General features: G+C 39.4%; 1 protein-coding gene across 4 annotated transcripts in view; it reads left to right on the top strand.

Annotated features, from left to right (window-relative positions):
- The window catches only part of armc8 (armadillo repeat containing 8), an 86,592-nt gene that overhangs the window by 7,639 nt on the left and 65,758 nt on the right, over positions 1-13,195 (top strand). For 3 of the 4 annotated variants that reach the window (XM_067987834.1, XM_067987836.1, XM_067987833.1), the window contains exons 2-6: positions 3,824-3,900; positions 4,876-4,947; positions 6,190-6,332; positions 6,914-7,011; positions 9,916-10,008. In XM_067987834.1, the coding sequence (XP_067843935.1) occupies positions 3,824-3,900; positions 4,876-4,947; positions 6,190-6,332; positions 6,914-7,011; positions 9,916-10,008 (483 nt within the window). Of the gene's footprint in view, positions 1-3,292; positions 3,455-3,823; positions 3,901-4,875; positions 4,948-6,189; positions 6,333-6,913; positions 7,012-9,915; positions 10,009-13,195 lie in introns of those variants that run through there. The other variant, XM_067987835.1, reaches the window with a different exon arrangement.

Below are 13,195 nucleotides of genomic sequence, written 5' to 3'. Positions count from 1 at the left end.
AGATCTGCCTCACCATGATTTTTGATAGACTGCCTTCTGCTTTCACCCTGAATTTCTGAAATCTTTGCAACCTGTGCTCTACCTTTTCAATGTGACCTTAAACTGAGGTCCTGTTTGCCCCCTCAGGTGGATATAAAAGATTGTGGCACTATTCAAAGAAGTGCAGGGGAGTTCTCCCGGTATCCTGGCCAATATTTATCCCTTAACCAACATCACTAAAACAGTTTAATTGCTTATTTATCTCATTGTTTGTGGAACCTAGCTGCGTGTAAATTGGCTGCTGCACTTCCCCACATTACAACAGCGACTACACTTCAGAAGTACTTAATTGGCCGTGAAGTGCTTTGGAATGTCCTGAGGTTGTGAAAAGCATTATATAAATGAGAGTTTTTTGTTTTCTCGTTGGTTCTTCATTTCTCATTGTGTAACTTCAACTCTAAAGAATCTTACAACACCAGGTTATAGTCCAACAATTTTATTTGAAAATCACAAGCTTTCGGAGATTATCTCCTTCGTCTGGTGTTGTAAGATTCGTTACATTTGTCAACCCCAGTCCATCACCGGCATCTCCACCTCATAACTTCAACTCAGTTGGGATCAGACTCCTTCCACTGACTTGGTTATTGTGGGTAATTATCATCTTTTAGTTTTGAATGAATTTATAGAACCTGAATGCACCCTTGGGGGTCGGCTTGGACCTGGTCTACGGATTTATGCTGCAACTTTTCCATTGCGCCTACAGAAATAGTTTTGCATGTTTAGATCTAGTGTGATTTTTATTTTAGCTTTTTCTCTCTGGCTGTTAATTTTGTTTTATATGTTCATTCTTGAGTAAATGGTCGAAGTATTTCTATTAAAGGATAGCTTTCTAATGGTGCCCTTAAACATCCCTTTTTATATTCAAGGTGTCCTGCCTAGGAAAGAGCTTTGTGTATGTGGTTAATCCTTTCCCAGTGGTTAAACTTTATATGTTTGGAGAACGCAGCGGCGACTGTACTTCCGAACTTTTACTTCATTTAAATGTATGTTTAAAAAGTGTTCAGGGGAGCCCCAGAGGGCATTTTAAATCTTGTGTTATCCATGGGGTTTCAAATCCGAACAGTGCGAGACTGCGTTCTCCTGGAAGTGCCTGATCGTTTCCCTTGGGGGTCGGCTTGGACCTGGTCTACGGATTTATGCTGCAACTTTTCCATTGCGCCTACAGAAATAGTTTTGCAGCCGTGCTAAAATTGCAGCATAAACTCACTCTCTTAAAATAAACCTGTTGAATGATTTCAACCATGTAACCCACTGGTCATAAAGGACGAAACCGGGAATTCTTTAATAGTTCCTTTGGCATTTTGTGGTCAACAAACTAGCGTGTCTGCCTGGAATGACACATTTTTCCATCTTTTTAACCAATCCCCTTTTAACATTTCCAGATCAAGTATAACAATGGTCAGATGAGGGAAATGCGTCCTGTGCATGTTCCTTTCTCCCTATTGCAGCTGTGATCCTTTTTTCAGTATCTAATCATTTTAATTAATTAACTTGACAGTAATTGGTTCTGTACTAGCAACATCAGTCAGAAGTTATTAAGATCTGATGACTTCTGAGTGAGATTATCAGTTCAGCGATAATTGGTGCTGAATTGTTGGCACTCTTGTGTTGTGGACTTTAATCTACTAGGACCTGAACTGGGGGGTGGCCAAACTCCTTTTGAAGAAACTTCTGTCAGTCTATCTAGATTGAATTCAGTCTTGGCCTTAGAAGTGGGGAATGCATTCTCAACGCACACTGATGCCCAGTTTCCATGATTAAGCTTGTAGTAAACTTTTTAACAGGTGATTTATCGTGGTTTTATGATGCACCATTGTACTATCTCTGTATTAATATGCTATTCTTATCAACAGTAGTGGAAAGGGGATATGCAGTTGTAGACACCTAATTTTGGTTGAAAGGGTCATTTGACAGTGTGCTGAACATCATGAGTGTTTGCCTTTAGCATTTCTGTGATTTCAGGAGATGTTGGGCAAATCTAAAAAGTAAGGCCAGGAGAAATGAATGAGTTATAGAGGCGACTATGCTGTTATACAGTGATTTGGGGCTCTAGTCTTCCTGTATAATAGTTGGATTTAGGTGACTTCAAAACTCAAATAAATGACCTGGTGGACTCACTGATGCTTCTCATGAGTCACTAGCCCAGTTTATCATAGAATACTCTGTCCTGCACCATAATAGCGATACTGCATTTGCAAAATAGGAAGTGGTGTCATTAGAACATTGCAGACTTCTTACTGCTGTCTACGGAACCTAGTCTCTGCAACACTGATATAACCCCCCAATATTAAAAAAAAGTTGAAGGTGATGAAGAAAAAGTTTGTGTTAAACTATCAAATGTACAATAAGTAGAAACTGCATTGGAATTCTGCTAGAGACTCTGCTAATGAAATTATGCATTTATGTTGTTGCTCTTGCATTAATTGTTTTATTGGATAAATTAGTCAGCTGGATCGCATCATGTATCTTTTTATGCTGTTTTCAGTCTATCGATACAGTATCTAAGAAATCCACTTTCATGTTTATTTCAATTGTCAAATTATATGCTCATTCAAAATATAATTTTTGTCTTAAACATCAGTGAAGTTTGTGTGCATCACTGCCTGATACAAGTGCGTTATTTTTCCAAAGTACTATAATTACGATAACTAGTACCGTTGAAGTTGAGTTGAAGAAAAATAGAAGTTGAATATATTTAATACTTGAAATCTGAGACCACAATCTTGACAGTATTAACGTTTATGTCTAATGCAGAATCAGAAGTCTAGTACAGGATTGTCCAATACGTTAACCACTACCCACGTGGCAAATTGGGGAATCCTGATGTGGTTAATTGTATTTTTGATTAGTGAATAAAAAGTAATAGACACTCATTGGGCATGTGATCTCAATGCTCCTATTCACAGTGTATGCGTGTGCACTTCAACTTTTTTGTGTTTCTTGATAAAATGGTAAGATGAAAAAATGGAGTGCATTTTAATCGTTTTGTGCTTTACTTCCTTGGTTACTGCTTATTGGTTATCTGCTAAAATGGTGTGTAATATGGGTGAAATTGCGTCATGGAAAAGCAGCAACATTGTATGGAGGAGGGCTATCAACGGGGTCAGCTCAACCGATTGGAATAACCACTCAAGGCCAGCAGAAGAAAACAAACCCAACCAATAACAAGCAGCTCTAACAGGGCACGTCTCTGGCAAAGGGCATTGTGTTCTGGATGGAGAGCAGTAGCGGGTCTGGTGCTTCTCGTTGTGCAAGTCAACATTCTCAGCAGTGACTGATGAAGTCAGAGTACCTCTAGCAACTACTGGACAAAATCCTAGATGCTGCTTTCAGATGTTCTGTGTCTGATAAATTCATGCCAGAATTCCAAACTTTGATGAAAGAGAAAGACTGCAAAGTTTTGCACTGAATGATGGTAGATGTTTGTTAAGTAAATATACACGTGATGAACATTTACCTGTATTGTGTGTAAGGCGTTCTCTACTAAAATTAGTACGTGTGGCTAAAACAGTGTTACTGTAGCCACAGCTGTGGCTGGTCAGCGATTTCTAGAAAGAGCGATATTTTTATTTGTAAAATGATGCAAATTTTTTTACAGCCTTTGTTGCTCATGATCTCTTTACAGGCACATTTATTTTGCAAAAGACTCAGAGCCTTGTGTGATTTGGGTAGTAGATTAATACTGGCTGTTAACCTTGATATTGCCTAGTTACTCACAATAGAAATCCTGTTGATGAAAGCCCTGCCAGTGCAACCATTAATCGAAGCACTTCATTCTCTTTAGGAAGTTACAGCCAGCAGTCGTCATTATGTTGACCGGCTCTTTGATCCTGATCCCCAGAAGGTGTTGCAAGGTGTTATGTAAGTACTGTATGAGAATGTATCATCCTTCACTTCTGAGTCCTTGTGTAAAATTCATTAATAAAATGAGTAAACTACAAGATTTTAGGTTTCACTTGTGCATAAACTAATCAGTCACACAGACTGCAGTTAATTAATTGATGAATTTAATCATTATATACAACTCTGTCCCCATCTTTTATATTCTGGGAATGAATGAACATGTGGTCTCAACTGTGGCAATACAACGTACTGTAATATTTTCTGTATGTAACTGGATGTATAGAAATGGGTATAAAAGGAACGTTCAAAATCTTTAATTGGAAACCATAATTGTGTAGTAGTTTCTTCTCGACATACATGCTGCTGTGTGATTTGAAAGTACTGAAAATTTAATTGTGGTTCATTTATCTTCTCTCCAGATCAGTCATAATAAGTAACAATAAAAGTGGTATCTGAATTAATCTTGTAAATGGTAGATGCAAAATTCACTTCAAAATCAGACAAATAGTTCTTGGTTCCAGCTATTTGGACTGAAGCATGATGATTATTTCTTTGGCTTGCCTTCTGATCAGCCTAGAGATGAACATTGTTTTTTTTAAACATAAAATGAGCTGGGATTTTAAAATGTTAACTCTAGAACAAGGCTGTTTCATAGTTGTATCCTGGAGTGTCCCTTTTTTTTAAAAAAAGCGAAGAATAACCTGACCCAGCACAGTAGAGAAGGACCTCCTAGAAGCTGAAGTCACCTGGAAACGGGTGCAGCAGCTAGCCAAAAATGCATCGAAGTGGAAGACTGAAGCTGGCATTTTGTGCCTAGGGTTCTACAGGATCCACAGCCAGACTGTTGGTTTAAAGTGGGCTCTATTGAAAGTATGGGAATAGAGTACCCAGGAGCATAAGTTCTGGAAACAATCTTTTACTGAAGTATTTAAGTATCAAACCACTTTGTTTTTGGTGACCATTTTGTGTCTGTTTAATTTTTTTTTTGTACAGTGACATGAAGAATGCTGTCATTGGAAACAACAAACAAAAAGCTAATCTGATTGTCCTGGGAGCAGTACCAAGGTATTGTAATAGTTTAATCCTCTTTACTGCTCATAACCTCATGCTTGGCTAAATATTTTACAAATTATTGTAAAATGCATCAGAACTTGAATAAGCAAATATTTAACTCTATAACCTGGACTGATGAGAAAAGGTCCTTTGGCTGTAAGAGTCCTTAATGGATCCACAGCAGAAATTGCCCTTAATTTGGGACTGATTGGTAATCTCACTTAAGGCAACAAGGAATGTCGTGGGTGGAACATGTACAAATTTACCTCCATGCAATCCAGGCTGTTTTTCTGAGGGGCTAAGGAATGTAATTGGAGCAGAATAGAGCGCTCTTCACTGTAATTGTTCTGTTATATCTGATGCTGAGAGTTCTGAATACTGATACTGGGGAGGCCAAAGTCAAAAAGTATTCCTTTTCCCTGCAACTTGTGCAGAAAAAATAACCTAAAATGTTGAACTTTTGGAGGGCAACCTGAATTCAGAGTTATGTTTTGCACTAAAATAAATGAATTATCCAAAAATTTGATTTGAGCAAAGTAAGCAATATAGCAAAGTGGGATTTTGGTGTTTAAAAATTGAATTACTAGATCCTTTGAATTAAGAGGAGTAGACTGTTAATAATGAAAGTTGAAATGTCCATTCTGGTGTAATGTGTATAGGTTGTCATATGCGCGGTTAGGATTCTTTCACACATGTGAAATGAATTATTCTGGCGTGGACATGATGGGCCGAATGGCCTCCTTCTGTGCCGTAAATTTTCTATAATTATAGTAGTCTTGGCTTGATTGATATGCTACATTCTTTCAGTTAGTGTTTGAACTCCCTTAGAATGCATCTTGCGTCATAAACATTAATTGCATTTAATGTTTAGCTTTATCAGTAGTGAAATAATTATTAATGCACAGAATCAAATATTTACTGCAGTTTTTGTACCAATGGTCATTTGATGACTCAAGGAGCAAATGTGGAAATGTCCTCTTGTGGTTTACCTAAGCGTCCAATATACATCTTGGTCATATTTCCTTTGACCAAAATTAAACATAAGATTGTGTTTTCCTCGGTATTGCAATGCATAATGTTTTTGCTACTCCATTATAGCTCTTGTTAGAACTGAAAAGGCTAATACCTAGCTAGTTGATGTAATCTGCGAGTGACTTTTCAAATATACCTCAGAACTTCAAATTGACTGTAAATTTCTTAAATTCAGCAATTTGAGTTTAAATATATATATTTATTGCCTTTTTTGTTTTGCAGATTATTGTACCTACTACAGCAAGAGGCTTCGACTGTAGAACTTAAAACAGAATGTGCAGTAGTATTAGGAAGTCTCGCAATGGGCACAGAAAATAATGTCAAGTCTTTGTTAGACTGTCACATAATTCCAGCATTACTACAAGGTACTGCTGTTTTGAAGAAATGCGTTAAAATTTGAGTGAGCTTCATTCCAGTTTGTTTGATAAGGAGCTGTCCTAATTGCTTACATGGTATAGTAGTGAGTCATCCAGAACATAACGATCCCGTGCCTGATCTTTGGTCTGTACTATTAGTTGTTGTTTACTGCGTTAGTAGTGGGATGCTATAACTGAGTTCAACAACCTCAGCTAGATTGGAGGTGTGAACAGCCAGGGTTCCTGCTTTTGATCGCTGTCCAGTGACTCCTGTTTAACGTGTGAACATCTGGTGTGAGCATAAGGCTCAAGCTTGCCCGTGATGTGTCCTGAGTCAAACAGCCTGCTGACGTTGTCCAGGCTAACATGATGAATGGCCATTTCATTAAGCTATTGGAAGGTTGCTGGTGCACACCTACCTGAGGTAATTATAGTGTAGACATTGAATAGCAGATGTTTTAGTTTCTGATTGTGCTAGAGAGGTTATCCTGGACCTTTTTTGAACTTAGAACAAGTAATTAATTGGAAATTGTTGGTTTGAGAGAAGTCATAGACTGGAGAAGAATAACTCCTTTTATCCCTTGAAATAGGTCTCCTCCTTCCAGACCTGAAATTTATAGAGGCTTGCCTTCGATGTCTTCGCACAATATTGACAAGCCCTGTGACACCAGTGGAGGTACTTTATACAGTAAGTACAAAGCCTCAGGCAGCATTGTAGTAGGTTTAGTAGGTTTTATAGTTTTTCCATTCCCATTTACAAGGCATTTTAATTCTGTTCTTTGAGGTCTTGCTTAAAGAGTCAATTCTTCTTTGTAGTGTGTTGGAGCACCATTGGGTGGTGAGATGCTAGCATCCTGGCGGCTGAGTAAGAACAGCATTGGTGGTGACTTGGCAACAAACTCCCTATCTTCCCTTTAGCCATAAGTGGAGCATGGTTTCTCAGGAGACACTGGCAAGGAACGCGAAACTGCTCAGAGGGAAATAGAGGAGCAAATATGCAGGCAAATTTCTGAAGTGCAAAAACAATAGGGCAGTAATAGGGGATTTCAGCTACCCTAATATTAACTGGGATGCAAACAGTGTGAATGGTATAGAGGGTGCAAAATTTTTAAATTGCATACAAGAGATTTTTTTTAGCCAGTATATAGCAAGCCCAACGAGAGGGGGGACAGTTCTGGATTTAGTTCTAGGAAATGAAGAGGGGCAGGTGGAAGAAGTAGCAGTGGGAGAGCATTTTGGCGGTAGTGATCATAATAGTTAGTTTTCGCATAGTTATGGAAAAGGACAAAGACAGAGCAGGAGTTAAAGTTTTCAATTGGGGAAAGGCCAATTTTACTAAACTAAGTGATTTAGCAGAAGTAAACAGGAAACAGCTACTTGAAGGTAAATCAGTGTCAGAGCAGTGGGAGACTTTCAAAGGGGTGATTCAAGGGGTTCCCACAAAGAAAAAGGGAGGGGCTGCCAAATCTAGAGCCCCCTGGATGTCAAGAAGCATTTAGGGTAAGATAAGGCAGAAAAAGAAAGCCGATGATAGACACCAGGAACTCAATACTACGGAAAGCTTAGAGGAGTATATAAAGCGCAGGTTAAAGTTAAAAAGGAAATTAGGAAAGCAAAGAGAGGACATGAAAAATATTAGCAGGTAAAATCAAAGAAAACCCAAAGATGTTTTATAAATACATTGAGAGCAAGAGGATAACTAAGGAAAGAGTAGGGCCTATTAGAGACCAAAAAGGTAAAATGTGGAGGTGGAGGATGTGGGTATGGTTCTTAAAAATACTTTGCATCTGTCTTCACAAAGGAGAGGGATGATGCAAGGATTGAAGTTGAGGAGGAGTGTGAAATATTGGATGGGATAAATATAGTGAGAGGAAATATTAAGGAGATTAGCATCTTTGAAGTGGATAAATCACCAGGGCCGGATGAAATATTTTTTAAAAAAAAAGCCAGGGAGGAAATAGCGCCGGCTTTAACAATCATTTTCTAATCCTCACTGGATACAGGCGTAGTGCTGGAGGATTGGAGGACTGTTAACGTTGTACCGTTATTTTAAAAAGGGAGCAATGGATAGACTGAGTAATTACAGGCCAGTCAGCCTAACCTCGGTGGTGGGCAAATTATTGGAATCAATTCTGCGGGACAGGATAAACTGTTACTTAGAAAGGCACAGATTAATCAAGGACAGTCAGCACGGATTTGTTAAGGGGAGGTAGTGTCTGACTAACTTGATTGAATTTTTTGAGGAGGTGACTAGGATCGATGAGGGTAGTGCAATTGATGTTGTCTACATGGATTTTAGCAAGGCTTTTGACAAGGTCCCACGTGGCAGATTGGTCAAAAAAGTAAAGGCCCATGGAATCCAAGGGAATGTGGCAAATTGGATTCAAAATTGGCTCAGTGGCAGGAAGCAAAGGGTAATGGTCGACGGGTGTTGTTGCGACTGGATGGCTGTTTCCAGTGGGATGCTGCAGGGCTCAGTACTAGGTCCTTTGCGTTTTGTGGTATACGTTTAACGATAAGGACTTAAACGTAGGGGACGTGATTAAGAAATTTGCGGATGACACAAGATAGGCCGTTGATAGTGAGGAGGAAAGCTGTAGACTGCAGAAAGATATCGATGGACTGGTCAGGTGGGCAGAAAAATGGCAAATGGAATTCAATCCGGAGAAGTGTGAGGTTAATGCATTTGGGGAGAGCAAACAAGGCAAGGGAATACACAATAAATGGGAGGATACTGAGAGGTGTAAGGAAGTTAAGGACCTTGGAGTGCATGACCACAAATCCCTGTAGGTAGCAGCACAGGTAGATAAAGTGGTTAAGAAGGCATATGGAATGCTTTTCTTTATTAGCCAAGGCATAGAATATAAAAGCAGGGCTGTTATGCTGGAATTGAATAAAACACTAGTCAGGCCACAGCTTGAGTACTGTGTATAGTTCTGGTCACCACATTACAGGAAGGGTGTAATTGCAGTAGAGAAGGTGCAGAGTAGATTTACCAGGATGTTGCCAGGACTGGAGGATTTTAGCTGTGATGACAGATTGGATAGGCTGGGTTTGTTTTCCTTGGAACAGAGGAGGCTGAGGGGTGATTTTGATTTGAGGTGTACAAAATTATGAGGGGCCTAGATAGGTCCTTCCTATCCACTTTATTTCCCTTAGCAGAGGGGTCAATAACCAGGGGGCATAGATTTAGTGATTGGTAGAAGGATTAGAGTGGAAAAGAGGAAAAATGTTTTCACCCAGAGGGTGGTGGGGGTCTGAAACTCACTACCTGAGCGGGTGGTAGAGGCAGAAACCCTCAACTCATTTATAAAAAAAAATACCTGGATGTGTACCTGAAGAGCCGTAACTTGCAGGGCTACGGACCAAATGCGGGAAAATGGGATTAGGCTGATTGGCTCGTTTCTCAGCCGTCGTGGACACGATGGGCCGATTGGCCTCCTTCTGTGTAAATTTTCTATGTTCTAACTGCTGAAGTGGGAGGGAGGGAAGGTACAAATCCTCAAAATTTATTATAGTGCATTGAAAGTTTTAGGAGACCCAGTTATTTGCTGAGGATATATTTTAACTTTTGTTTTGACATTGTCCATAGGATGCTACTGTGGTCCCTCATCTTATGTCCTTGCTCAGTAGATCTCGATATACACAGGAGTATATCTGTCAAATTTTCTCCCATTGTTGCAAGGTAGGAGACTTTAAATGCAAATGATATAAAATTTTGTTTCTAGTGACATGAAAAAAATTCAACTTTTGGATGTCTGAAAAATTTTTTTAAGGGTTAATGCTGACTGTTTAAGTGTAGTTTCAAAGAGAAGCCTGTCTTAAACAATTGAAATGAGTGTATTAAACCATATGTAATGAAACTGTACCACATTTGAAGAAATTGGTGCGAATATTTGATCTTGGGGACTTTTAACTTAATTTATTGTACAGAAATCCGTGATGTACCAGTTGTTCTTATTTGTGTTGTAGTTCACTGGATTCTTGAAGGAGTAAATGCAGGAACTAGTCATGAGTTTGTATGAATTTGTTTCTCCTCTGGGACCTGAATTTGAATCTAATCCAGATTGATAAGATGAAAGTCTTCCTTCACTATCTGCCTAGAGTATTAGTGCATTTAATTCGACTAGTTTCAACTGACCACAGATCAGCAGCACAAGTTTGTCTTAATTCAACAAAATGGAATCCTTGTTAGTCAGGACTTTAGGATGATTGAGAAAATTGAAATGAAACACTCTGGTGCAGTGGAGGAAAACCCTCTGAGATCAGGAGTAAGACGCATTGTGGAAATGTAGAAGAAACTTCTATCATTTCATGCGGCCTGTACTATATCAATTTTGGGGTATTTAATGCTTATGTTGAGTACTAAAAATAGAACAATAACAATATTTCATTCCTCACCTTCAGGTATGAGCTAATTAATTTTGCGAGCACTAATTGAGGCCCACTTTGTTTCATTTTTGGATTTTGATGCTTGATATTCTCCTTGGCTTTAGCTTCACTGGCCACTCCTGTAAGCTGACTTTGCATCCCCTACGCACCGGAATGCGCCATTACCTGACCAATATCCAGGTAAATGTAGCGAGACCCAGGGGTCGAGCAAAGAACCCTTGCCACTGTACTTACTAGAATATATTGCATACCACCACCTGATCATCTTGAATTTGGAAGTCGGAAGAATGTATACTCATCAGATCATGGCTCGGGCTATAAACCAACAGACAAATTTATTTAATATTTTTTAAATAAAGTAAATCAGCAGTACTTGGTACAGACCTCTTTATCCCTGTCTTTGGCTTCTCACTGACTGAGATGAAGTCAGCCACAAATATACCATTCAAAATGCTTTCAAGATCCATCAAAACAAAGGATGTTAAAATGAATATCTTATTGCATTAAGTGGTTAGCCAGTCACAGGATTCAAAAGTGTTAGTGAACACAAATATAGCTGCCACTTAATCGGGTTCAAAGATATCTCTCAACTTTCATATTCCTTTCAGCTTAGGAAATCAATTAGCAGTAACCAGCATTAATCCTGAGTGTTGTGACCAGCAAGAAAGAATCTAATAAATAAACCGTTATGAACATAAGTGTGTCATTTTGTCATCGTCTTGTATGACCGGAGAGGCATTCTTTCTCCAGCTATCGCCCTACAATCTTGGCATCTGAGAGTCAAAGAAGCATCAGTATGTGGTGCCAGAGCATCTGCTGTAGATGACACTCTCCTAATTTGTTGCTTGCACAAGAACCTCTGACTGTGGGACTATAGTTGCCAAAATGTATGGTTTCAAGCAAATGGGTTGCTTCTACTCTAGTTGACTTATTAGGCCAGAGGGACCAATTCAGGTTGTCATTGAGATCTTCAGTTCTATGGGAGGCCTCTGAATTGAAGTTTGCAAACAATGTAGGCATGAGCCTAGGAAGCCCTTGGACAATGTAGACCTTCCTCTCCCTAACCTCCACTACCCAATGAAATCCTTCCTTATAGAATGATTTATCTTGAAGTTGGTTTTAACAGCAGCAGCTGTCATTTATGAAGTGACATTTAACATAGTAAATGTCTTCAGACATTTCACAATTGGGCAAGCTGTAGTGGGAGAAGAATTTAGAGGAGTTGTTTGAAGGCATCGTGGAAAATGTAGGGTTTAAGGCAGTTTTTGACAGTGTGGAGAGAGGTGAAGCAAGTCAAAGGGGTTTAAGGAGAAAATTTGAGTTTAGGGCCCAAAAGGTTGAAGACTTTGCCACCAATGGTGCAACAGAGGGTGGGGATAATGCAAAAAAAGCCAGAGTCAGAGGAGCAGAGGGCACATGCTGACACATGGGGCTCACAGGTTACACAGTTTGGGTAGGACAGACTGTGGGTAGATTTGTAAATGAGAACAAGGATTTTGAAATTAATGTTAAGACTGGAAAATAATGGAGGAAAATAAAACGGGTGATAGGAGTTGGCCTTTGTGCAGGATAGGATGTAGACCGCAAACATTTGAGCAAGCTGGAATTTATGTAGGATAGAGTGAGGCAGGCTTGCGCAGAGAGCACACGAACCTGGAGGTAAATTTGAAGTAGGTAGTATTAGTGTTGGATAGCATTTGGGGCTTGAAGCTCAGCTTAGTATTAAGCAGGGCAATGAGGTTACTTGCTGTTGGATTAAGTAAGCAGCAGAGGAAGTGGATGGAGTTCATAGTATGGTACAGCATAGAAAGAGGCCATTTGGCCCATAGTGCCTGTGCCGGCTCTTTGAAAGAGCTATCCCACTCCCCTGCCCTTTCCCCATATCCCTGTATAATTTTTTCCTTCAAGTATTTATCCAATACCTCTTTTGAAAGTTACTATTGAATCTGTTTCCATCACCCATTCCAGATCATAACAATTCACTTTTTAAAAAAAAAAGTTTCCTCATGTCGCCTTTGGTTCTTTTGCCAATCACTGTAAATCTGTGTCTTCTGGTTACTGACCTTTCTGCCACTGGAAACAGTTTTCCCTTATTTACCCTGTCAAACCTGTTCATGATTTTGAACACCTCAATCAAATCTCCTCTTAACCTTCTCTGCTGTAAGGAGAACCACATTATTGAAGTCCCTCATCCCTGGCACCACTCTTGTAAATCTCTTCTGCACCCTTTCTAAGGCTGTGATGTCCTTCCTAAAAGTGTGCTGCCCAGAATTGAACACACTATTCCAGCTGAGGCCTAACTAGTGTTTTATAAAGGTTTAGCATTACTTCCTTGCTTTTGTATGCTCTGCCTCTATTAATAAAGCCCAGGATCCCGTATGCTTTTTTTAAATGGCCGTCTCAACTTGTCCTGCCACCTTCAAAAATTTGTGAACATACACCCCCAGATTTCTCTGTTCCTGCACTCCCTTTAAATTTGT

Source organism: Heptranchias perlo, chromosome 7 (genome assembly GCF_035084215.1).
Source record: "Heptranchias perlo isolate sHepPer1 chromosome 7, sHepPer1.hap1, whole genome shotgun sequence".
Classification (NCBI taxonomy): Eukaryota; Metazoa; Chordata; class Chondrichthyes; order Hexanchiformes; family Hexanchidae; genus Heptranchias; species Heptranchias perlo.
This window is presented reverse-complemented; position numbering and strand designations above follow the sequence as displayed.